The sequence below is a fragment of the Mirounga angustirostris genome, unplaced genomic scaffold, assembly GCF_029215605.1.
Source record: "Mirounga angustirostris isolate CCGP_5_RB_7025 unplaced genomic scaffold, mMirAng1.0.hap1 SCAF_8, whole genome shotgun sequence".
NCBI classification, from domain to species: Eukaryota; Metazoa; Chordata; class Mammalia; order Carnivora; family Phocidae; genus Mirounga; species Mirounga angustirostris.
The window spans coordinates 143,130,127-143,157,314 of record NW_026991716.1 but is presented as its reverse complement, the minus strand read 5'-3'; the positions used below and the strand labels follow the sequence as shown (position 1 = coordinate 143,157,314).

The following is a 27,188-nucleotide window of genomic DNA, read 5'->3' as shown; positions in this document are numbered from 1 at the left end:
TGCTTCACTGGTCAGTCTCCAGGCACGTCCGCCTGCAGTTGATGCTGTGCTGACCAACAGAGCGGCCACTAACCCACGTTTGACTACCAACATTTACACACACTTAAAATTAAATACACTGCAAACTTCAGTTCCGTGGCCACACCGGCCACATTCCGAGGGTCCCCCAGCTGCACGAGGCTGGGGCTCCCGTGCTGGACGGTGAGACTCTGGCACGTGTCCACGATCACAGACTCGGGTGGAGTCTTGATGGCCTCCCTCAAACAAGAGAATCCACTCCAGCCACTTTAAGCAGAAAGAGAATTAAACCATCCTGGTAATGTGCAGAGCCATCAGGAGGGCAGGCCCGGACCCTGCTCGGCCTGAGACAACGCAGCCAGGGCTGCTGTCCCCACAGCACGGGCTCCACCGGCCGACACCCCCGCCCACCCCCGCCCCCCTGGGCCAGACTTGCCTCCGCGCCACGCCCCGCAGGGACGTCGCCCTCCCACCTGGCTCTGACCTCAGCCCAGGTCGCGAGGCAGAGTCCGTGCGGCGGGGAAGTCTGAGGAATACCGGTTCTGGCTTTGAAATGTCTGCAGCACAAGAAAGCCGATCCACGCGCCGTCTTCTCCGGGTACCGAAAGCCGCGTGCCCGCCTAGCAGGCACCCTCTCTTCATAAGTGATGGCATCGCACACGCTCTCTCCAGAGAAGCCTCACCTGAAGCTCAGTGCCATCCACACACTCCATGTACAGAAACGGGGAAACGGGAGGCGGAGGGACAGGAAATGAGTTATGATAAAACCCAGGAGAAACTGTGGGTAGTGTGATGGTCGAACTGTGTCCTCCTCCCCCCAAAATCCTCATGTTGGAGGACCGCAGGACCTCACAGTGTGACAGTGTTTGAGGGAGGCGATCAGGTTAAGAGGAGGTCATTGGGATGGGTCCTAATCCAATATGGCTGATGTCCCTACAAAAAGGGGGATTTGGACCCGGAGGCAGACACACAGGGAGGGCCGGCCGTGTGGACGCACGATGAGAAGATGCTTGCCTTGTGGCCAAGCAGGGAGGCCTCAAGAGAAACCAACCCTGCCACACCTTGATTTGGGACTTCCAGCCTCCAGAACGGCGAGAAATCAATGGCTGTTGTTCAAGGCCCCCAGAGTGGTAGTCTCTCACGACTGGCAATGTCCCCTTAAGGTTAATGATTCGGTGATGCTGGTGTTTGCTTGCCCGGCAGGGAATTCGGTAAAGCTACACCTTCTCTTTTTAAGTGTAGAACTAGGCCAAGGATAAGAGAGAAGGACAACCAAATATTAGCTTTCAGATATGCTGCTTAGGACGGCATCCCGGCCCCGAGTGGCCTGACCCACAGGGAAATTCCTTTGAGGCCAGGTCAACAAGCTTAACTCAGGCAAAGGTCAACCCGGTTTGTGGGTGAAAGATTTCTGGAGAACCGACCTGATCTCGTTCTGTGTTTTAATGTCTCTGCCCCCGCAGTGTGACCGGTACCACGCTCCCGGCGTATTCACGTCACATGGGCCACGATCCACCTGGCCGTCCCAATCTCCGGCACTGCGACCACGGGTGGAGAATATGTGCCTGAAGTCTAGACAGAGCCCTGTCACGGGCTTCCCCCTGAGGAGAGACGCCACTGTGGGAAGCCGGCGGGGCTTGAAGGGGTTATTTAGGTAAAATAGGGGTGACCATTGTCATGGCCAGGAGGTCAGAGGAAGGAATCCGTGATGTGTCTTGAGGACCACGCATAGAGAAGAGCAAGGAATGAGGAGAAACCGCGTTTCGTGATGCAGAAAATTTGTCTGCGTGACAAACATGTTAAATCAACGTTGTATATTCAGAATATACACAAGTTCTTCCACTGTTTGAAACATCATTTAGGTTAAACAAAGTAATACCTAATGAATTGATCTAAAACATACCATGCGGCTCCACTATGAAACCAGATGTAAAATGAACCACAGAGTTTCAGGTGTAGAAAGAAACTTGGCCAATTCATGGCCTGGAAAGCCAACCCAGGGAGAGGGTATTTTTGAGTCTTGAGTGACAGCTAAGGGTGGATAAAGTAATTTCTGTCCCAACAGACGGTGCTCCAGCTATGTTAACTGAAATTGGGGATTTATTGGAATTTTATTTTATTTTATTTTATTTAAGATTTTATTCATTTATTTGACAGAGACACAGCGAGAGAGGGAACACAAGCAGAGGGAGCAGGAGAGGGAGAAGCAGGCTTCCCACGGAGCAGGGAGCCCGATGCAGGGCTCGATCCCAGGACCCTGCGATCACAACCCGAGCCGAAGGCAGATGCTTAATGACTGAGCCACCCAGGTGCCCTGATTTATTGGAATTTTAAAACAAGACACTGATGTTTCTCTTATTGCTTTGTTCCACTATGTGATACATATTGAAAATATTCGTATTCCGTTTACTGGAGCAGACACTGATGTGGGAAACGAAGAAGAAAATTTATTAAATTTCCTTACTACCTACAGCCCAGTGACAAGTCCTTAAAACAGCAGGGTGACCTTCTTCTAGGGAACTAACTGCCTCGATGTTGATACTTTGCTAAGGGCCAAAGGCAACCTTAGCCCGACCCCCAGGATCCCGTGAGTCTACTTTAATGCATAAAACTTCCTTTGGAAACTTCCTTTATCTCTACCCCCCCAAGATACATGTTGGCAATTATCCCTAAGCATATGATCCACTGATAGACATCTGAAGGGTTTTATGACTAAGGGTTTACTAAACAATAATAAATGACCTTTTCCAACAATAGCTAGCCCCCCTCAGGATCCTGAAACCTTGTTGTCAAAATGCCTGGGAGGTCTGTGCTCTCCCTAACCCCCTCCCAACTTGAAAGTATATAATGGGCCACTCCTTATGACCCCAGTCCCGCTCTTTCTGCCCATGGGTCCTGTCCCTGTGCTTTAATAAAACCACCTTTTTGCACCAAAGACCTCTTAAGAATTCTTTCTTGGCCCTCGGCCTTGAACCCTAATGTCTTCCCTACATCAGAGATCACTAAGAAAAAAAAAATTAATACATAAACTTTTTTTAAAAAGAAAGAAAATTTAGCATTTGAATTGAGATGAATCATAAGTGTAAAATACATTCGAGATTTTGAAGACTTAGTATGCAAAGAAGAAAATAAAACATTTCAATAATAATTTTTATACTGAATATATATTGAAAGAATATTTTGGATATATTGGGCTAAGCTATAGCATTAAAATTATCCTCACCTATTTCTTTTTAGTTTTATTGTGGTTACTAAAAACGTAAAAGTTCTGCATGTGACTCCGGTTATATTTCTAGTCCCTTTTCCCTCATGCCAGGGTCTGTGGGAGAGGGGTTCAGTGGCCCTGCTGTCCTATTAAGTGTTCCACCTGCTGGACACGCCTGATTACTTCCTCATCATTTCATTGGATTCCTTCTTTTAATCCTTTCATTTCCTGTGCACCAGCTTGATTGGATTCAGGTTCAAGGTGTGGGCGGACCCCACCTGCAGGGCTGTTTCCTTGATGAGGCATCACACCAGGAGGTACTAGAGTTCTATCCTTCTGATGGTAATGTTAAGTAGGATCTCCTAGATCCCTCCTTGTAAATTTGCATTTCCCCTTTCAGACAGCAAATAATCCCTGTAAAGGTCCAACTCCCATTTATCTACAGAATAGTTTTTAGCATTCCTTGCTGATTCTCATCTGAATCCGTCATTTCCCTAGGGATTGCAAACTGGTGTTCTTTTAATTCTACCTTTCTTCCAAATTTATTAGCTCAACTTAATCTGAGAAGAAGAGCTTTCCTTCATCACTAGGACTATCTGAAATAGTTCATACAGGTAAATGCTTCTTTCCCTTTAATTACCAAAAGAGTTGGTGTACTAATAATTATGACAACGGAGTTTCAGGTTTTTATGTTGTTTGCTTTTTTTATTTCCAGTGCATTTTTTTAAGTTGTGGGGTTGGTTTTTTTTTTTTTTTTTTTGTCTTGTTTTGTTTTTTACTGTTAAGTTTTTAAAAATAACTCTTCTGGGACACAATTCACACATCATTCTGGGATACAATTCACACATCATGCAATTTCCCCCTTTAAAGTGTACAATTTGGTGGTTTTTAGCACATTCCCAGAGCTGTACCACCCATCACCACAACCCATGTTGGAGCATTTTCATCACCTGGAGGGAGACTGAGTACCCATGCCCCGTTCCTCACAGCCACCCGTGTATTTACTGTCTCACTGGATGTGCCCACTCTGGACATTTCATATGAGTGGGATCGTACTGCATGTGGTCCCGTGTGCCTGGCGTCTCCATAAGCATGGTGCTTGCAGGATCCATCCATGTGGTAGCATGTGCCAAGACTTCGTTTCTTTTTATTGCTGAATAATATTCCATTGTATGGTTATTCCACATTCTACTTATCTATTCGTCAGTTGATCCAACATTTGGGTTGTTTTCACTTTTTGGCTCTTATTTACAATGCTGCTATGAGCATTTGGTTACAAGGGCTGTGTGAACATATGTTTTCAATTCTCTTGGGTGGGGATCTGGGAGTGGGACTGCTGAGTCATGTGGCAGTTCTGTGTTTAGTCATTGGAGGAACTGCCAGACTGTTCTCCAGGCTGTGGCTCCACTCTGTGAGGGGGCCTCTTCCTCTACATCCTTACGGACACGTGGTGCTCCATTTGCTGCCCTTCTGCGGAGTGGGAAGCAGTATGGCCTTATCATTTCCCTCGTGGCGGATAATGTTGAGCACGTTTTCATGAGCTTGTTGGCCATTTGTGTATCTTCTTTGGAGAAATCTCTCTTCAGTCCTTTGCTTGTTCTTTGAATGGGTTGTCTTTGTATTACCGGGTTGTAAGCATTCTTTCAATATCTTAGGTGCAAGTTCCATATCAGATATATGATTTGCAGAAATGTTGTCCCATTCTGTGGTGTTTCTTTACATCTTTTTGTTCTCCCTTGAGGATCAGGGGGAAGAGGCATCTCCATTGCTTATAGTCACTGTTCTTTCTGATGCTGATATTGTCCTGAGTTTAGTCAGGGGGAGCTCCTCCCCAAGAATTCCTTTTCTATCAGCACAACCCCTCTCATTCTCACAAAGGTAGAATTTCAGCCAGTGTCAGGGCAGATCAGAGGGCTTTCCAGGCTTCTGCAATCACAGCCCAAGGGCTCATCCCAGCTCCGTCCTGCTGCAGTGGAGAAAGCAGGCTGGCTCCCACCACGGACTAAGTCTGTAGTCAGAGATGTGAGCTTCCATTTCTGTTGATGCCCTTGTAGCAGGGGCACAGGTAATGAAGGAACAGAAGGCAAGCTGAGGACAAAGCAGAAGCTGACACCCCGCAACCCCACCACCCCATGGGATATATAAGACATTCCTCAGGCACTCCTGGCTGTCCTAAAGGAAAAACAAATGGTTAACTTATAGAGATCACAATCCTGCAAGACCTGAGTCTTCTTCCTCAGTTTACTTACAAAAGCCTTAGCAATAGCTTCCAGAAGGGAATGTAAATACAATTAAATGCCCTTATAACCTGCAGCCCATCGACAGATACTTGAAGTGGGCAGCATGTAAGGTTCCTCCAGGAAGTTCCCAACTATCTTAATGTTAATGCCTTACTAGAGGGGTAAACAACCTTAACTTGACAATGGCAAGGCCTCCAGTATTCTGTGAGTCTTCTTTAGCATATGAAAGTTCTTTCTCGAAACCTCCTTTTCCTTACTTCCCCCAACCCACAGTATATAATCAGCCACCCCTCACAGCCCTGGGGCAGCAGCTCTTTCTGCCCACGGGTCCTGTCCCTGTGCTTTAATAAGCCACCATTTTGCACCAAAGACGTCTCAAGAATTCTTTCTTGGTCGTTGGCTCTGGACTCCACCCCACTGAACCTCACCTATATTCCAAAACCACATCACAGGGATGCAGGAGCACTTGGCTCCAGGGGTCCCAAACACACTGGGTCTGCTGTCACTGCTGACAAAACCCAAGCAGGGACACGAGTGGCTGTGAAAGAAGAAAGGGATTTATTTCAGTGAGGCCAACACTGGAAAGACAGAGAAAACTAGTGTTTCAAAGGCTATCTCCGAAGTGCCGAAAATATTTCCAGGTTTATGTAGGTAAATGTGGGGCAAAGATGGGTGGTTGTGTGCAGGTGGGCAGTGAAGGTCAAACTGATCACTGTCTCAGAGTCAATCACTGGTGTGGTCTTGCTGGCTCAGGGCAATCCTTGTTGCTTGAGGGGTAGTTTTGTTCCCTTGAGGAGATGCTTTGCCCATAGGGTCTTCCCCCTGAGCCAAGAGACCAGATGGAAAGAAGAACCCAACTGGAGAGTTTGAGGTCAAAATGGAGGCAGCCCAAGTCCCCGGTCATATGCTCCCCCAGAGTGGTTTTCACCATACCCAGAACCAAACAATCGTGTAGGAGAAGTTGAGATGAGGCCCTAGAGAGGGCTGGGGTACCTCTGACCTTTCTCCAAGGGCAGAGATGAACAGGATAACATCGCAGCCCTTCGTCCTCAGAGTAAATAATGCTTGGAAGATTAAAGGTGGCTCAATATTTACACACTCTCCCTGATTAAAAAACAAACCATCTGAGCCTTAGACAAGGGAAGAGGCTGGTGGGTAGGCCCGTGGGGGCATTCAAGCTGTGCTAATGTGGAATACAGGAAGAGGTCAACATTTACTGAGTCTGTGGTGGCCACTGTGGACCTTGTCCGTATGTTACTCCTGGCAATTCCCACAGAAACTCAACAACATGTATGGTGTGACATTTATTGTTTCCATTTTATAGATGAAAAAACTGAAGCCGAGGGGGTTTTAGAGACTTGCCAAATGCAGGCAGCTAAATAAAAGGGGGCAGGATGTATTCACCTGATTTGAAGGTCCGGTTTCTTCTGCGGGCACACCTTGGCTGGGAGGACACACAGACACTGGAACCCTCCGACCACCAATCCTACACAATGCTCCTTCCGAAAAGGCCCATGGTTCAGGAAATCTGGGAAATGCTACATGGGATAAGCTTCTTTTATGCTGTCACAGTTCAGGTGACCTAAGTAAAGGCTCTCAGAAGTGCAGCAGAAAAAAAATGAACCTTGTCAGATTCAAAGTTTCCTAAATACCTTGAACCAAGAAACCCCCTCCCCCCCCCCCCGCCCCCATGGCTTAATTTCCCCCAAGGGTCCCAAGAACACAGCACTGGAGAAAGCTGCCTATACTCATAATAAAGCGTGTTGGCTTGTTTTCCCCATAAACCAGCAGCGAGCAATCTGGGAGCGACAGTTTGCCTCCCGTGGTTTACCCAGTTCCCTCTCCCCTTTCAGTTGTTGGGTTTAGTGTCCTGGGAAGCTTGTGGCCTCAATCACTCATTACAGTAGGGAATGCAAAATAGTGATGTCTCTGTTTCCTTTATCCTTCACCATTTATTCACTAGGAAATTCCTGAATTGCCAAGTGAAGCTTCCTTGCCTGTGAAACTGTTTCTTTGTGACTTCTGTAGGAACACTATGGGAACAGTGAGCCTGGAAAAAAGTGGATGGGGATGGGCTGCTAATCCGAAAGCATTCACCAAGCTTTGGGGGCAGCACGACGGATTCATGACAGGTAGGACCCAAGAGATAACTTGGCAAGACAGTACACATTCATATTCCAGATGGTGCCCAGGCCTCTGAGTGCAAGTGTCCCCAGTTCTCACTGAACTCCCGAGTTTCTCGGCTTACTTATTTACTACATTCTTTAAATTACTAAAGCCATCAAACTTATGTGTGCCTCCCTAACTGCCAAAGAAAGGCAGGTGTTGGGCTGGAATAAAAGTGGGCAGCCGGACAAAGCAACATGTCTTTGTTTATAAAACACTTTCTCACCCACTAAGTGCGCCTCAAAAGTTGCCTCGTCATCACAATAGCCCTCCCAGACAGACAAAATGGTCATTATAACCCGTTTCCAGAAGAAAACATGTGAAATGAAGTGTGTTAGTTCATAAGCACATCTACTGTTTCCTCTTTTCCTTATTTTTTTGCTATTTTGAGAATTAGGTGAAAAAATGTAGCTAGTTTACTACCATATAGAAGATTTCTTCGACCATATGAGGCATCACAGAACTGCCTGCCATGAACCCCTGCATGGGACACCCAACTGGGGACCCCGACCCTCCTACAAACCCAAGCACTGCCCTGGACACACAGCGTGTGCAAGCTGCCTACACAACTCTGGCCCATGCAGGTGCTCTGTAACTGGGCCAGCTTTCCCCCACTCTGACTTCGGCAATCTGTGTGAGCTCACAGATCCTGTTCCTAACAGTCAACGGGGAAGCGCTGAGGACAGCCCGTGTGTGATCGTCATTTCTGAACTTGGATGGGCGTGTGAGATTCCTCCACAAACCTGGGATTCAAAGTATTCAGCGATGTTTGCATTTTTACCTTCTATACTCTGTCCGTGTAGGGACCATGTAGGGTGTTTAGGTCTTTCTTGAGTTTTATGAAATAATGTAGCTGGATCTCTTGCCTACTGTTATGTTCTCTTATACATTGGACCATATAGCCTGCTCCATATTTAAAGGTTTTATCCATTTATTTGAGAGAAAGAGAGAGCACAAGCAGGGGCAGAGGGACAAGCAGACTCCCCGATGAGTGGGAAGCCCCACTGGGGCTCGATCCCAGGACCCCGAGATCATGACCTGAGCCGAAGTCAGATGCTTAAAGGACTGAGCCACCCAGGCGCCCCAGCTCCATATTTATTTTTGTTTGTTTTTTAAAGATTTTATGTATTTGTCAGAGAGAGTGAGAGCACAAGCAGTGGGGAGAGGCAGGCAGAGAGAGAAGCAGGCTCCCCACCAAGCAGGGAGCCTGACATGGGGCTCAATCCCAAGACCCTGGGATCATGACCTGAGCGGAAGGCAGATGCTTAACACACTGAGCCACCCAGGTGTCCCAATCCCTGCTCCATATTTAAAGTAGCAAAGATACATATTAACGTGGAAGAAGTCCTTCTCATGGCAACATGAAATCATGGGGAAAGCATGGCTCTCAGAGTAAAACAGAACTGGACTCAGGTCCCAGGTTAGGGGCTCAGCAAGGCATTTTTCCCTTTATATATTCTTTTATTGGAAGTCTCTAGCTCGTTGTCCTCCATGCAGTGGGAAATTAACAGAAGGCTCTAAAGAGCGTATTAAAAACAATGCTGTGCATCTGAAATTGCACAAGCTTGCTGGTCCGTCCTTGGTCAATGTCAAGCACCCGCCCAGAGCCCAAGGCGGTTACATCCAATCTACGTTCCTGCCAGTGGTGCTCCCGGTACCCTACACCTCCCCAAAGGCATTTCAAGGGACCCGATCGTCTTCACTTGGGGCCCGCAGAAGTCTGCAAAGACCCGAACCTAAGGAAGTTTGTGGAGGAATCTCACACTCCCAGCGGGCCCGGGGCCCGGCCAAGGTGCCCTTGCGAGGACGCGGCCACACACCCTCATGCCGACGCAGGAACCCGGCCGTCGGCGTCGGGACCGCCCCCAACGCGCCGGGAGGGACCGCCAGCCAATCCCCGGCGGGCCCCGGCCGTTTTACGGCAGCAGGCCCCGCCCCCGAGCGCCGCGGAGGGGCGGTGAGAAGGTGTGCGGCGCGAGCGAGCCAATCCGCGTCGCCACTTCCAGCCCCGCGTCCTCCCATAGGCCGAGAGCCGGCCGATGCGGCGCGGCCGTAAGGCGGAGCCGGCTGTCGTGAGGCGAGCCCGCGGCCGGGTGCGGTGTCCGTGCTGTCCGCTAGGCTGGGTGTCATTGGGCTCCGAGGAGCGGAGGCGAGCGCAGTGTGGGCGGCCTGGTGTCGGGCACGGCCATGGCGGGCGCGCTGGTGCGGAGGGCGGCGGACTATGTCCGGAGCAAGGACTTTCGGGACTACCTCATGAGGTGACGAGACCCCCGGAACCACCGAGGTCTCCCGGAGGTCGGGTCTGCGCCGCCCGGGACGCGGAGCCACAAGGGCGCGGTAGCCGGGCGGCGGGGCAGCGGGGCGGTGGTCGAGCGGCGGGGCGGCGGCGGGGCAGGGGCCGGCCGGGCGGGGGCCGGCCGGGGCAGCGGGGCAGCGGGGAGGCAGCCGGCCGGGCGGGGGACGGACGGGGCAGCGGGGCAGGGGCCGGCCGGGCGGGGGACGGACGGGGCAGCGGGGCAGGGGCCGGCCGGGAGGGGGACGGCAGCGAGAGGACCCTCGCCCCCGGCGCGGTTTCCTGGCTGGAAGTCGCCGAGTCCTCCAAGTCGGGCGGGGCCTGGTGCACCTGTCCGGCAGCTGCGCGCCCAGGTGTGCGGTGGCGGTGCCGGGATGCGGGGCTGGAAGGCGCCAGTGGGAGGCGCTGTGAGAGCGCTGGTGAGCGCAGGTGCGCGGCAGGTGCGCGGCAGGTGCGCGCGAACGCCTGTCCTGCGGCCACGGAAATACAAATGCTGGGTCCAGCTCGGCTTTCGGTTTTTTCGTTTGAAAGACTTCCAGTCAAAGCCGGGAAGGGAGTAAAATCTCACTTTTTTTTTTTTTTTTTAGGTTTTATTTGTTTATTTGACAGAGAGGGAACACAAGCAGGGGGAGTGGGAGAGGGAGAAGCAGGGATCCCGACGCGGGGCTCGATCCCAGGACCCTGGGACCATGACCTGAGCCGAAGGCAGACAGACGCTTAACGACTGAGCCACCCAGGCGCCCCTCACATGTTTTTAGATACGAATATTCTGCCAACCAAAGTGGAGTATCTCCAAGGACATACTTTCTCTTACTCGATTTCCTTTCCAGTTAGAATCAAAGGGCGTTTGCGAGTAAAGGCCTGAAGACACACTTGCTGTATTTTATTTTCTCCTCGAATCTTGAGACGCCTGCTTTTATTTCAGAATATTTAGTATAACTTTGAAACAGTTTTAAATAGTTTTTTGTTTTTTGGGTTTTTTTAGGGGTATAATTTTTAGTTTTCCTGGGTTGTGATTTTAAAACTTAGGTAGGTGTAGGGCCGCGTTTTGGGTTTGTTCTTTTTTTTTTTTTCTTTCAATAGTTAATAGTGTGGTAAAGAAGCAAAGTGATGACAGCTGAGGAGAAATAAGTCCTGTACAACTATCCAAAGGATGCAGTGTGAAGGCAACTGAATTTTTGCCAGTATAAAAAGGATTAATTTTTAAGGCCTGAACTTTGTTGCAAATACTGTTTACTTCTAATTTTACAGAGCAGTACCATGAGAGAGAGAATTCAGTCTCAAATGATAGAGTAAATTTGGAAACAGGCTTCACTCCTGACTTTCCAGATAGGAAGTTTCTGTACTTAAATAGGACTGTGATTGGGGCACTTGGGTGGCTCAGTCAGTAAGCTTCTGCCTGCGGCTCAGGTCATGATCCTGGAGTCCTGGGATCGAGCCCCCACATAGGGCTCTCTGCTCGGCGGGAAGCCTGCTTCTCCCTCTCCCACTCCCCCTGCTTGTGTTCCCTCTCTTGCTGCCTCTCTGTCAAATAAATAAAATCTTAAAAAAATTTTTTATAAATAAATAAATAGGACTGTGATTAATTAAGACAGATGTTTAGTACTGTGGAGCAGAGTGATTTATCAGATTAATGTGTTGGGAAAATCTGAGCAAGTAGTAGTACGAGGATATGTTCTCAGTCCCTGCAGTTAAGTTTCTCTGGCTTTTTTACTAATGTTTTCTGCTTTGGATAATGAGCCTTCCTAATCCTTAGGTACAGCTAGGGATAAAATTGTACAGAATAGTTAAAAATAAAGTGATTACACTCATTCATATTTTTAAAAAATACTGATGGTTACCTAATGTTTGTAATAGTGTTATGTAATGTGATAATAGGAATTATGTAATAGGAATAATTTGTTCCTAACCAGGAAGAGAGCCTGGTTTTCTATTTCTTATTTCTATTACTATTTTTACTATTATTTTCTATTTCTTTTTCTTTTTTCCTCTAGTAGATAGGTTTCTGAGAGCCAGGCTTCTCCATTAAATACTTTGACATATGGCTTAACCTTTTTTCCTGAGATTAACTTCATGTGGCTTACTGTGCATATACTTTTTCCAGTGTTACTTTGAGTTAAGCTTTGACTCAATGAGGAAAAGAAGAGAATTGCAGTGTCCAGGAAGAGAGCTGCCTGCTAGGGTACCAGACAGAAGAACCACTCCTAACCAAGGGATCACAAGCAAGTCTAATCCCATTGGACCTCGGTTACTATGACATGGGTTTAATGATATTGCCCTGTCTGGTTGGGTTCTTGAGAACATTAAACTGGATGAGGGATGTGAAAATACTCAGAAACTCCAAATCACTGTTCAATTAATATTCTGTTTTTTGTGTGTGAGCAGAAACACAGTATACTGTTACAGAAAAAGTTAAAATCTGAAGTGTGAGGCATAAAGTTCTGTGATTTCTGACCTGGAATTACTTCTGTGAACTGAGTAGGTGAGTAGGTGGAGGGAGCTGCCAGGCGTGTACTCCATACCATTCTTGGCGCAGTGGGGTTTCCTGCCGGCGCTGCCAGTGATGGAGGTTTGAGGCTGGTATCTGAACTCTTACCAGATCTTTATGTAAGCTTTTTCTCCTAGAAAGAGAAACTCTTCCTCCTAGAACTTAGCAGAGGAAAGTTTTCCCTCTGTGTTCTTCCAGGCTTCTTGCTCACAGCCCTGCTGTGCTTTTGTAAAGAAGAATGAAGCATAAAGAAGAAAACTTCATTGTGTCCCTCTTCCAGATCAGAAATGAGGTTCTTCTCATCTCCTCGAGAACTTGTTCTATCTACTTTGCACTCCCTACCATCTGAAGATCTGGATTTTTTTTACAGCCTACTGAAGGGATATAGAGATTTTTCTAAACTAAAGCTGTTCCAGAATTTTAAAAACTATTTTAATAACATAGTTGAGCATTTCAGAAAAAATTTAAAATCATATCTCATACAGATATTTAAAGTTCTGTCAATCACATTTTATGAGTAAAATTGAAATGTCTTTCTTACTAAAGTGGATTTCCAAGTGTATTTTTTCTTTTTAAGATTTTATTTTACTTATTTATTTATTTTAAAGATTTTATTTATTTATTTGCCAGAGAGGGAGAGTATAAGCAGGGGGAGTGGTAGAGGGAGAAGCAGGCTCCCTGCTAAGCAAGGATCCAAATGCGGGACTCGATCCCAGGACCCCAATATCATGACCCGAGCCGAAGGCAGATGCCCAACCATCTGAGCCACCCAGGTGCCCCAAGATTTTATTTTTAAGTAATCTCTACACCCAACATGGGGCTCCAACTCATAATCCTGAGATCAAGAGTAGCATGCTATATCGACTGAGACAGCCAGGCACCCCTCCGAGTGTATTTTGAAATGTTGATTTTTTTTCACTGAGAAAGAGGAGTTAAGGAAACAGGCTCTAACCATAGGTAGTGTGTGGATTTTGATTGGATCCAGCATAGAAGAAAACAGCTGTAAAAGGCATTACCAGGACAACCAGGGACAATTAAATAAGGTCTTGCTATTAAATAATTACAATTTTTACTATAAGTGATTTACAGTATTATTAAACCCAAATGATGAGTTAGAACCCTAGCCCTGGTAATTTTTAGCTGTGTGGTCCTGGGCAATTACTTACCTTTTGTGCTTTGGTAGCTGTTTAACAACATAGCGTAGTGCTTGACAAGAGTAGTATTCCATGTTTAGTTCCCTGGGTTCTGGTACCCTCTTTTTGGTGCCTTCCATCTCTCATGATTTCTTACCTTAATGAGGATCTTGCATCAAGAACCTCCTGGACCTCTGTCATTATTATTACTTTTTAAGTAATCTCCACTCCAGTGTGGGACTTGCACTCGTGACCCTGAGATCAGGAGTCGTGTGCTCTACTGACTGAGCTAGCAGGCACCCCTATCTTTTTTTTTTTTTTTTTTAATTCTTCATATACCTTCTTGATGGAGTAAAAAAAAGATAGCTCTTTTTGCTTTTGCCGTTCTGTCCTCATTCCTTGCTGTCCTTGCATTCCTTCCCTGTCCGGAATTTTGGTTAGGAAGAGTAAGATTGAACAAAGAAGTTGTGAGGTGTAGGACATACGCTTTAATGATTGAGTCAGTAGCAGTCTATGCAGATTTACTCTACAGATTTACCCCCCTTCCTGAGAGGTGAATGGATATGTGTATATGTATGTATGTATTTGGATATATACATGTAAAGGATGTTTTCTTAAGCAGAACCTAGGTCATGGAGTGTTTTTAAATTCGTTAGCCTGTTAGCACACTTACAAATCTGAAATTAATGGGTTGTTTGCCATGAATATTCTTCAGTTAATAAGGTATGCTATTCTAATTTTAACTCCTTGTTTTCTGGAAAGCTTTGAAGATTTCTTACTACCCAGGTGAGAAGTTCCAGTAGAACAACAGGGACCCCTTCCCAAATGATAGACTAGCAGAGCTGGAACAGACCTTAGGTGTCTGATAGTCCAACACCTCACTTGCCACACGAGAAATTAATATTTAGACCAAACTTGAGACCCTCTGGACACCAAGTTTGTGGAGCCACAGCGGGAATGTCGGGTTAGGATTTAGAGGAAGATAGTAATGCACAAAAATGGTTCAAAAAGAAGTAGGGTTGGGGCGCCTGGGTGGCTCAGCCAGTTAAGCGTCCAATTCTTGATTTCGGCTCAGGTCGTGATCTCAGAGTCCTGAGATCGAGTCCTGTGTCAGGCTTTGTGCTCAACGCAGAGTCTGCTTGTCCCTCTCCCTCTGCTCCTCACCCCCCCCCCGCTCATTCTTTCTCTCTCTCATAAATAAATTAAATCTTTAAAAAAGAAAAGAAGTAAGGTGTGAGGTACTTTGTGCCTCTCCTCTCTGCCATGCTGCTTCTGGTACCCTGCCCCTGGTTTTCCTTCCCCGCCATATAACTGACCTTCAGACATCTCATGAAGTAGATAGTGTTGAAGCAGAACTGGCCACAAGAGAGCCTTGTTGTCTGTACAGTCCAGTTTCCAGAGGTCTTTTCTGTTCAGTTAGTTTGGACCAGCAAATGGTCCAGTGGAACATCACCCATTCTAGTTGTGAAAACTTCCTCATTTTAACTTGAATTAGAAAATCTGGTAAAACTTGGTGACAATAAGACATAGGTGAGCATTTTCAGGCTGCAGAAGAACTGCAGCTTAGAGCATCTCAGACTCTTACCCCACTTTACTGTAAGCAGTGGCTTAAAAAGACCGTATGAGGCTGTCACTTGGACCCCTTAGTGCTATCTAAGCAAGTGACCAGTTACGTGGACTAACAGTGCTTTCAGAGAAAGCTAACAGGTACTGTATGCAGTGTTCAGGAGACATTATGAAAATAAAAATGAGCTTAGAGGAAATCTCAAACCTACCAATCACTTCCAGATTAAAGAGAAAAACAAGATAAGGTTTTTGGTGTTTTGTTTTGTTTTGTTTTTAAAAAACACATGGTGGTTGTCCTTCATCACTTCCACCATCATCCTCAGCCGGGAAGGTTGAGTTTCCCCCTGAGAGTTCAAGGTTGTAAGTGAACACAAGAAGAAAGACCCTTATACTTTTTTTTTTTTTTAACTTCATGGAAATAAAGGCAGCATACCAAATAAAGAGAAAAATCAAGGGTTTTTTTGGTTTTTTTTGAAGATTTATTTATTTGAGAGCATGCGTGCACACTGGTGAAGGGGTTGGGGGTGTGGGATGAGGGAGAGAATCTCAAGCGGACTCTGCACTGAGCGTGTAGCCCGTCTCGGAGCTCCGTCTCATGGCCCCGAGATCATGACCTGAGCCAAAATCAAGAATGGGACACTTAACTGACTGAGCCACCCAGATGCCCCAAAACCAGGGGTATTTTTTTTTTTTTTACAGTTTTACATTACTCTCCCCAAATTGAAGTTTGTGTGTTGCTTATAAATTTATCATTCTTTGGAACAGATACTCATACACGCTAAGAAGCTTTTCTTTTTTTTCATTAGCATGGCTCTGCAAAAATATGCATTCCAGATTTTCTGACTTAGTTGATTCATGTTTTGGACAACTGACATAGAATTAAGAGATGTTGAGTTGTGGATTTTTGTATTTACCAGTGTTGTTTAGAATTATTTTATTCTCTGATTGTTTTACAGTCATTAAATTACTAAGTAATCAACATTACGTTCTTTTTGAATTTTTATTCAGCTTATTTAAACTCTTAACAAAACAGCTCACCCATTTCTCACATCCCCCACCCCCTGCCTCTGGCAACGACCAATCTGTTCTCTGTATCTATTGAGCTTATTTTTTTGGTTTTGTTTTTAAGATTACACATATAAGAGAGATCACACAGTATTTGTCTTTCTCTGACTTATTTCAGTTAGTGTAATGCCCTTGAGGTCCATCCACTTTGTAGCAAATGGTAAAATTTGTTACGGTTGAGTAATATTCCATTGTATATGTACTACAGTTTCTTTATCCATTCGTCCATCAGGGGACACTTAGGTTGTTTTCATATCTTGGCTCTTGTAAATAATGCCTCAGTGAACATAGGGGTATACGTGGCTTTTCAAATTAGTGTTTTTGTTTTCTTCAGATACCCAGAAGTGGAATTGCTGGGTCATATTTAATTCAGTTTTAATTTTTTGAGGGACCTCCATACTGTGTTCCACGGTGGCCACACCAGTTACATTCCCACCAACAGTGCACAGCCAGTTTACATTCCCCACATCTTTGCCAACACTTACTTTTAATATTTTTGATAGTAGTCATTGTAACAGGTGTGCAGTGATACCTCGTGGCTTTGATTTGCGTTTTCCTGATGATTAGTGAATGTGGAGTATCTATTCATGTACCTGTTGGCCATCTGTATGTCTTTTTTGGAAAAAAGTCTATTCAGATCTTCTGCCCATTTTTTAATCATGCTGGTTTTTTTTTGCTATTGAGTTGTATGAGTTACTGTTTTGAATATTAGTCCTTTATCAGTTATATGATTTGCAAGGATTTTCTTCCATTCAATATGTTGCCTTTTCATTTTACTGATGGTTTCTTTTACTGTGCAGAAGCTTGTTAGTTTGATGGAGTCCCACTTACTTATTTTTGCTTTTGCTGTCAGATTCAGAAAATCATTGCCAAGACCACTGTCAAGGAGCTTACCGCCTAGTTTTCTTCTAGGAGTTTTATGGTTTCAAGTCTTTAATCCATTTTTGTGTCTAGTATAAGATAATGGTCCAGTTTCCCTCTTTTGCATGTGGCTGTCCAATTTTCCAACACCATTTATCGAAGAGACTGTCTTTTCCCCATTGTATGTTCTTGGCTCCTTTGTCATAAATATATTGACCAAATATGTGTGGGTTTATTTCTGGGCTCTATTCTGTTCTATTGATCTGTGTTTTTATGCCAATGCTATACTGTTTTAATTACTACATCTTTGTAATATAGTTTGAAATCAGCGAACCTGATGCCTCCAGCTTTGTTCTTCCTTTTCAAGATTGCTTTGCCTATTCAAGGTCTTTTATGATTCCATGCAAATTTTAGGATTGTTCTATTTCTGTGGAAAATGCTATTGGAATTTTGACAGGGATTTCATTGAATCTGTATATTGCTTTGGGTAGTATGAACATTTTAACAGTATTAGTTCTTCCCAACCCTGAGCATGGAATAGCTTTGTGTTTGTGTCTTTAGTTTCTTTCACTAGTATCTATAGTTTTCAACATACAGGTCTTTCACCTCCTTGATTAAATTTATTACTAGGTGTTTTATTCTTTTTGATGCAGTTGTAAATGGGATTATTTTCTTAATTTCTTTCTGATAGTTTATTATTAGTGTAAAGAAACAACAGATTTCTGTATACCGATTTTATGATCTGCAGCTTTACTGAATTTGTTTAACATTTTTTGGTGGAGTCTTCAGGGTTCTCTCTATTTTATATCATGTCAACTGCAAATACTAACAGTTTTTTTTTCCCTAAGATCTTTTTTTTGTTTTGTTTTTAAGATTTATTTATTTGAGAAAGAGCACATGAGCAGGGTGAGGGCAGAGGGAGAGGGAGAGACAGTCTCAAGCAGAGTCCCTGCTGAATGTGGAGCCCTTCTCGGAGTTAAGTCACACGACCCTGAGCCGAAATCAAGAGTCACTTGACGGACTGTGCACCCAGGTGCTCCTTAAAGATTTTATTTTTAAGTAATCTCTACATCCAACATGGGGCTCGAGCTCACAACCTCGAGATCAAAAGTCATGTGCTCTACCAACTGAGCCAGCCAGGGGCCCCACAAACAGTAACAGTTTTACTTTTTTTCTTTCCAATTTCAGTGCCCTTTCTTTTTCTTCCCTAATTGCTCTGGCTAGGACATCCAATACTATGTTGAATAAAAGTGGCAAGAGTAGACATCCTTGTTCCCAATCTTAGAGGAAAAGCTTTTAGCTTTTCACCATTGAGTGTGACATTAGCTGTGTGCTTGTTTTATGTGGTCTTTATTATGTTCAGTTACTTTTTATCAGTACAGTCTCTGTTTCTCCTTTGTTGAGAGTTACCATAAATGGGTGTTCAGTTTTGTCAATTTTTTTTTCTGCATCTATTGAGATGGCTCATATTTTTTGTATCCTTCATTTTGTTAATGTGGTACAGTGCAGTATATGGCACATTGATTTGTGGATGTTGAACCATCCTTGACTCCCTAGAACAAATCTCACTGGATCATAGTGTATGGTCCTTTTAATGTATTGTTGAGCTCAGTTTGCTAATATTTTATCGAGGATTTTTGCATCTATGTTTATCAAGGATATTGGCCTGTAATTTTCCTTTTTGTATGGCATCCTTGTTTGGTTTGGGTATCAGGGCAATGCTGGCCTTGTAAAATGTTTTTTATAAGAGTTCTCCAGTGAAGCTCTGTGGTCCTGGACTTCTGTTTGTTAGGAGGTTTTTAATTACTGATTCAATTTCTTCACTAGTAATCAGTCTGTTCAGATTTTCTATTTTATCTTGATTCAGCCTTGGTAGGTTGTATGTTTCTAGGAATTTATCCATTTCTTCTAGGTTGTCCAGTTGTTGGTGTACAATTATTCATAGTGGTCTCCTACAGTCCTTTGTATTTCTGTGGCATCACTTTTAATATCTCTTACATTTCTGGTTTTATTTGAGTTCTCTCTTTTTTTCTTGGTGAGTCTAGCTAAGGTATTGTTTATCTTTTCAAAGACCCAGCTCTTAGTTGTATTGATCTTTTATCTTTTTTGGTTCCAATTTCATTTATTTCTGCTCTAATCTTTGTTATTTTCTTCCTTCTAATAACTTTGGGCTTTTGTTTTTTTTTATAGTTCTTCAAAGTATGTTAGATTGAGACTTTTCTTGAGACTTTTCTTGTTTCTTGAGGTAGGCATTTATTGCTTTGAACTTCTTTCTTAGAACTGCTTTTGCTGCATCCCATAAATTTTGGTATGATACATTTCCTTGTTCGTTTGTCTCAAGGCATTTTTTTATTTCTTCTTTGACCTATCAGTTATTCAGTAGCATGATCTATCTTGGAAAATGTTCGTGTGCACTTAAGAAGAATATGTATTCTGTTGCTTTTGGATGAAATGTTCTTTTCTGGTCTGTTAACTTCATCTGGTCTAACTTGCTAGTTAAGGCTAATGTTGCCTTACCAATTTTATCTGGATGATTTATCCATTGATGTAAGCAAGGTATTAAAGTCCTTCTGTTATTAAATTGATGTCTGTTTCACCCTTTAGGTATGTTAATAGTAGCTTTATATATTTGGATGCTCCTATGTTGCAACTGTTATGTCCCCTTGTTGGATTAACCCTTTTACCATTATGTAACACCCTTTTTTGTCTCTTACTACCCTCTTTGTTTTAAAGTCTATTTTGTCTGATATCAGTATAGATAACTACATTCTTTTGTTTCCATTTGCATGGAATCTTTTTCTATCCTTTTAGTTTGTGTGTTGTAGATAGTATATAGATGAATCTTGTTTTTTTTTTAATCCAACTCAGCTATGAAGAATTTAGTCTATTTACATTTAAAGGAATTGTTGGTGGGTATATGCTTATTGCTGTTTTGCTTATTTTCTGGATATTTTTGTAGTTTTCTGTTACATTGTTCTCTCTCTTTCTTTGTGGTTTGGTGACCTTTATTTTTTGTCATTTACTCTAGGTTTTGCTCTGTGGTTACCATGAGGCTAATATATAACAACTCATATCTGTAACAGTCAGTTTTCAGTTGATAACAACTGTAAGTTTGATCTCATTCTAAAGCTCAACGTACCCCCCCTTATGTTTTTGCAATATTTTACATATTTTTTCTTGTCTGTCCCTTAACTAATTATTGTAATCATTGTTATTTTTACTACTTTTGTCTTTTAACCTTCATACTAGCTTTATAAGTAATTAATCCACTTACCTTTGCTATATATTTATTTTTCCAGTGAGATTTATTCTTTCATATGTGTTCTTGTTGCTAATTAACCCCATTTCTTTTAAGGCTAATTTAATGGTGATGAACTTCTTTAGCTTTTGCTTGTCTGGAAAATTCTTTCTCCCTCCTTCAATTGTGAATGATAACTTTGCTGGGTAGGGTACAGTTCAGGAAGAGTTCTGAATTGAAAACTAAATTATCTCCAAGTTGACATTTTAGGTTTTAAAAGCTACATCTTTTAAAATATTTTTGTGGGAAAAAATGTGCCACTGGTAATTTATGGCTAATTAAATATGGTTCTTTGTTCAGATCCTGAACAAAGATGCTTTAAGAATAATGACACTGCAAAAACCAAAATATCCAGTCAAGAAATGGGCAGAAGACATGAACAGACATTTCTCCAAAGAAGACATACAAATAGCCAATAGACACATGAAAAAGTGCTCAACATCAGTATCAGGAAAATATAAATCAAAACCACAATGAGATACCACCTCACACCAGTCAGAATGGCTAAAATGGACAAGTCAGGAAACAACAGATGTTGGCAAGGATGCAGAAAAAGGGGAACCCTCCTACACTGTTGGTGGGAATGCAAGCTGGTGCAGCCACTCTGGAAAACAGTATGGAGGTTCCTCAAAAAGTTGAAAGTAGAGCTACCATACGATCCAGCAATTGTACTACTGGGTATTTACCCCAATGATACAAACATAGTGATCTGAAGGGGCACCTGCACCCCAGTGTTTATAGCAGCAATGTCCACAATAGCCACAATACAGGAAGAGCCCAGATGATGTCCATCGACAGATGAATGGGTAAAGAAGAGGTGGTGTGTGTGTGTGTATGTGTGTGTATACACACACATACACACACAATGGAATATTACTCAGCCATCAAAAAGAATGAAATCTTGCCATTTGCAACACTGTGGATGGAACTAGAGGGTATTGTGCTAAGTGAAGTAAGTCAGAGAAAGACAAACACCATATGATTTCACTCCTGTGGAATTTAAGAAACAAAACAGATGAACACAGGGAAAGGGAGGGAAAAATAATAAAAGATGAAAATAGAGAGGGAGACAAACCATAAGAGACTCATAACTCTAGGGAACAAACTGAGGGTTGCCGGAGGGGAGATGGTAGGGGGATGGGATAACTGGGTGATGGACATGAAGGAGGGCATGAGATGTGATGAGCACTGGGTGTTTTATGCAGCTGATGAATCACTAAATCCTACCTCTGAAACTAGCAACAACAAAGAGTGGTGACACTGCAGCTGAGCGTAGCCCACAGTCTGCTAGGTTACACTGATCCAGTAAGGCGGCCCACCCCTCCTGCCACAAAGCACCCTGCCCAGTTTGGACTTCCTGTGACGTAGTCTTGGGTAACACCATCTGTTACCACAGTTGAAACATAATTTGTTCTAACAATTGACTTAACTTTGAAAGGCTCTTTCTAGGCTTCTTGTATTTCATAATAGAACCTATTTGAAGAATATTATTAGCACTGTCAACAAATATTTTCATGCTGGAAATTAGAACCTTCTCAACCTCCAAGTCAAAATGGTGAGAAGAGCCGTTTGGATGTGTGTTTATAAGGGATTTTATCATTTTACTTCATTAACTCTTTCAGTATGTAAACTTTTAAGATTTTGCTGTACAGAACAATTAAGCTATATCCTGCAAAAAGAATTCCCATGTCAGAAATAGAAGTAATTCATTATAAAACTTTTGATGTGTTTTTAAACGGTACCAAGTTTAACATTCAGAAAAACACTGTTGAAAGTTTTTGCTACTCATTCATTCAACAAACACTTCCTGAATGCTTGTAAATGCCAGGCACTGTTTGAGGTTCCAGAGTTTTGAAGTGAACGAAATGTATAATTACATGACTATTTTTAGGGGCTTTCATTCTGGTGATAACCTGTTAGTAAAAATGGCGAGCTCACTGTTGCTAGAGTCCTGTAGCACTCCGTTCTCTTCTCGTCATTTCCAGAGAAATGCCGTGTGCAAGCCTGGGCCGCAGAAGGCAGCAGAGCATCGTCCCCGTGGCCTGTCCAAGTGACACGCCATGAATGTCAACACACACCAGATCTCAGACACTTAGAACAAAGAAAGAATGTAAAATATCTCATTGCTAAGTTTTGGTTGAGTACATATTCATTAAAATATTTTTGATATGTTAGAATAAACTTAATAAAATTCTGTAGCTTCTTTTTACGTCTAATGTGGCTTCTAGAAATTTTTAAATTACATATGTGGCTCCTAGTGGTGACCTGCATTATATTTCTATTGGACAGCTTCACTCTAAGGCTTATGTTTATTTTCATAAAATTGAGGTTTAATTTCGCTGGGTCAGAGTTGTTGGGAATGCGTCCTGCTCAGCTGGTCGTTCTGCTGCTGAAACTTGAACACACGTGTGAGGTTGAAGTAACCTAAGAACCGAAATCTTCCAAAGCATCTGATCTTTTTTTTTTTTTTTCCCCTCCCACATCTCTCCTGTCTGAACCTTGGGGACTCTTCACAAAATAGTACGGTAAGAACACTGTTCTACTTTATTTCAGGCTCTTGCAGGCTTTGTGCATTGCCAGACTTATGGACAGCAGACCTGGCTTCCTTTGCTTGAGCTAGCAGATGCAGATGCAGATGCGGCCGCCATGCCTGGTGGCTCTCCCAGTGGCCCCTTGGTGGTCCTCATCCACTCGGGGCGCTCACTCCTGGCAGGACCAGTGCATCGACTGCTGAGCTGGACCAAACAGGGAAGTGGGAACTAGAAGCTTGCACTAGATAGAAAGGATGCAGTCTTAACTTTCTAAGGTTGGATCTTGTAGTAAACTAGTGTTGAAATCATTTTTACCTTTCATGTTCTTTTTAAGAAACCTGTCTGAAGTGTAGCTCAATGTTCATCATCACAAGTGTGTATACCGCCCCTAACTTGCAGAACTGTTCATGTGTAACAGTCCTCACACTAGAACCTGTGACGCCACCCTTTGAGCACAAGCCCCCCAGGGCTACTTGAGGTGTCAGATCTACGCCATGGTCCTGCTCCTTGGCCCTGGCTGTGGGTGGAGACGCCTTTGTGCCTGGTGGTGGAGAACTCTCCAGGCTCTGTTCCAGCCCCAGCTCTATGCGTGAGAAGGTAGACATTGGACCAACGCACAGAGCAGAGCTATCTACGGAAAGAGGTGAACTAGAAAAAGTTGAAACTAGACCAAAGTGGAGAAAGGTCAGGTCAGTAGGGGAGGAAAGGGAGACACTGGCACGACAGGGAGCGGAGAAAGCAAGGGCCTCCCAGGAAAAGGACAGGTGGGGACAGAAGGCAGCTGGTAAGGGAAGGCGAGGCACCCTCCCTCTCCAGACCTCTCCAGAGCTCCGGTGGGGAGAGGGAGGGGAAATGGCCACCCCACGTCCAGGTATAAGAAATAACAGTTCCAAAAGTGTGGGTCTTCCTCAGACAATATCCAGTCCGAAGACAAGAGGACTCATTAGCCACCCCAGAACCTCCGAGATCCTTTACACCAGCTGTGTCTGATTTTCGGGGTCGTAACTCTGCTGTAGACGCTTCCATGCTTAGCTTGCTGGCCCTGTGGGGGCTCTGGCGCTTTACAGCTCCTGGTGGCCTGGGCCTCCTGCTTACATTGAAGCGCGTTACGTAAGCGTTTCGAAATATTCTCCTATCATGCCAGACATAATTCTCATTTACTTTTCTTGTATTTCCCTGGTTTCCTACTTCTTACGGAATTCCGGATTTTAATGACTCCTGGTCAGTGTTAGAAATGCATTCAGCAGTCTGAGTTTATCTTAAATGCTCTGAGGGCAGAAGTGGATCACTGATAATAGTCTGATAACTGAAAAGGGTGTTTAGCCAACAATGTGTGGTTTCTCTCATACTTTAAAGTATTGCAAAGTGTACATTAATAAAAGAATTTTCAATTTAATGGGAGAAGCCACTGAACTTAGTTCAGCCTCAGAACTTCAGTCGATTGGATGTTGTTGCCGTTAAACATGGACGTCGTTTTGCGGTCCTGGGACGACTGCCGTCACAGCCTGAAGAGCTGTTGAGCCCTTTCCAGGCGTAGGTTGCTGCTAGGACTTTGAAAGTATCTTCCAGTCTTAATTTCTTAGTATCTCTGGGGTTCTGAGTGATTTCCAGGCTCTCTGATCCAAATACAGCTCATAGGAGCTGAAAAGCCAGTTCTCCCTTTTTAAGTTGCCTTCCTCAGAAACAATCTCCAATCTGGGATCGGCATTGTAAGAGAGATTGACAAATACCTTAATGAAAATTTGAAAAAGAGATTTTGATAGTTTAAACATTACATTATTGAGAACAGTTGTAAGGAGGTTTAAGTTGCGGCCGGCGGGAATTGGGTAAGAAGTTAATCTGATTTAAAGTTCTCTCAGTGGGACGGAGATTACCTACCGGTAAGCTGGAAGTTCATGCGGACCTTGGTGAAGGGCCAAGTCCTTTCTGACTCGGGGCTCACCCTGGAAGAGCCTCCAATGTCCAGGCAAACCCTTGAATAGTCCGTGCCCAGATGTTAAGCGGCTATCCGTTAACCAGTAAACCCGCACGATGTAAACGTGAAGAATCATTTCGAACATTCCCATTATAGTTTAAAGGAAGAAATTGCAGTGTTCACACCCCGCCTTACCCTTCTCCTCTCCTCTCCCCTCCTCTCATTTTGTAGCATTTCTGGGGCCCTGTAGCCAACTGGGGTCTTCCCATTGCTGCCATCAATGACATGAAAAAGTCTCCAGAGATTATCAGTGGGCGGATGACATTTGGTAAGGACACAGATTTGAATAATTGGGAGGACTTTAGGCTCCTGTTTACATTTCAGGTTTGTAGCTCCAGATACTACAGTCACTGTTGGAAAATAACATACAGATATATGATGGCACGGAAGGGTGTTGCTTGTGCATGCAGAGGAAGAAAACGGTGGTGCTTTGAAATACTTATCCAGGAAGTGTTAAGGTCCTGTGTGCCTTTAGATCTAGTACACACAACTGAAGAATGTGTCCTCTTGCACTTTGTTTGGAAGAAGTGCCTTTAAATTTATTTGGAATCCTGATATTTGACCATAAAAGTCTCATGGGGATTAAGTGGCCATTCTTTGAGACCGTGGGTTGCAAACAATTCTAAGGGGACAGAAAAAGCAGCTGGAGCAAACAGCCCACTCTAGCAAACAAACGTGTGCCTGAAACGTTTACTAAGTAAAATACCTCACAGTGGAGAAAATACAGGATGAGCTTCCCATTCTTGGGAGCGTTTAAGCAACAACTTCTATCGTGTGGAAAGTTTTAGCAGAAGAGCTCTTTTTCTGATGAAGTGATTGAGCCACCGATGTGTGATCACACCGGCTCCGAATCTGCTGGATTGTGAGTCTTTGCTTTGCTGTTTGTGGCAGCTCTCTGTTGTTACTCCTTGACGTTCATGAGATTTGCCTACAAGGTTCAGCCTCGAAACTGGCTTCTGTTTGCTTGCCACGCCACGAACGAAGTAGCCCAGCTCATCCAGGGAGGACGCCTTCTCAAGCACGAGTAAGCAGATCTGATTTAATTGCTTCTGTCTTGGGAGCTGGGGAGAGAGAAACTCAAATCTCGAGGCCTTGGGGGGCTGGGTGTGAATGTGTGTACAGAGACAGGTGTTACCGGTTGGGGAAGCCGGATTTGGAGCAAAAATGTGCCATTGGGAAAGAAGAAATATGCTGCTGAATTTAAAACCCTGATTGGCCAGTGAATGCAATGCAAATTAGCATTTTTATAAAATGATAAGTTGAAATAAATGTCAAGGTGTTTCTGAACGCCACCCAAGGCCTTTGGGGTGGGCAGCGAAATTTGTTTCTCATTGAATTTTTTTGTGTGTTTGTCTCCAGGATGAGTAAAAAGGCATCAGTGTAACAGTGGAACTCGAGAAAGCAGGTCTGCGGAGGGACAGTGTCGCCCAGCGCTGCTCAGAATAGTCTTGCTAAGGAAAATCAGCTGAATGCTATTTTTACTAACCAATTTTTCTAGAAATAGCGGAGAGCCCCTAAACCAACTCTCTGCTGCCTTACACATACCGGATGTTTTACTTCTTTTCATAAAGAGTAGCTCAGAATATGCAATCAATTTAATAACTCCCAATGATGGTTTTATCTGCAGTAATATGTATATTACTTGGTAGAATTTACTTAATGGAAGACCGAACAGAGAAAATTTGTACTTCTTAGCACTAAAGTACTCGGAGTCCTTAAGTCTTTACTGACCACGAGCCCACCGCGGCTGGCCACGCGCGCTGTCCTCGCCAGCCGTAGAGAACGGGTCTGTGCTTCCACGCGGCGTGTATATTCAAGTGCTGTAACTTAATGGCAATAAATGACTTAAAGATCTGTCAAACGAGTACGGTAAGTATCTCGCTGTGCTGGAATATCCCTGAAGAGACCGTCGTGGGTAAGAGCGGGGCTCCCGGGAAGGCGTCCCCGCGGCCGGAGGGGCCACGGCGACCACAGCCCTCGCCTGGCCGCCCCGGTTGTGCGGTGAAGGCGGGGCGGTAACAGCTTCGCCGGGGACGCTCGGCGGCCTCTGTCCCCGTGGCAGCGGCGGGCGCGGGCGGCCCGGGCGCCCCCGCGTCGGTTCTCTGCTGCCGCTTTCTCTCTGCGGGTGGAGGCCGGTCACGAAGCGTCGTCTCGGGGCTCGGCGCGCGAGCTGCCCTCGGGCCGGGCCGGGGGTGGGGGGGCAGGCGGGGCTGGCGCTGCTGCTCGGCCGCGGGACGGGGCGCCGCGCGGGCCCCTGGCCGCCGGCCGCGCGGGGCCCCGCCGTCGACCCGGCGCGGGGCGGCGAGAGGCTGGACTGGCTTCGTGAAGGGCACGCAGCCCAACCGCAGG

The 27,188-nt window shown here is 44.6% G+C and overlaps 1 protein-coding gene across 1 annotated transcript; it reads left to right on the top strand.

The window, feature by feature from the left end:
• Nucleotides 1-9,710: 9,710 nt before the first annotated feature.
• Nucleotides 9,711-26,700, top strand: MPC1 (mitochondrial pyruvate carrier 1). The gene is made up of 5 exons (XM_064598357.1): nucleotides 9,711-9,887; nucleotides 11,526-11,529; nucleotides 25,011-25,107; nucleotides 25,731-25,863; nucleotides 26,199-26,700. Exons 1-5 carry the CDS (start codon nucleotides 9,817-9,819, stop codon nucleotides 26,221-26,223), a joined length of 330 nt encoding a protein of 109 aa, XP_064454427.1. The 5' UTR covers nucleotides 9,711-9,816; the 3' UTR covers nucleotides 26,224-26,700.
• The last annotated feature ends 488 nt before the right edge of the window (nucleotides 26,701-27,188 follow it).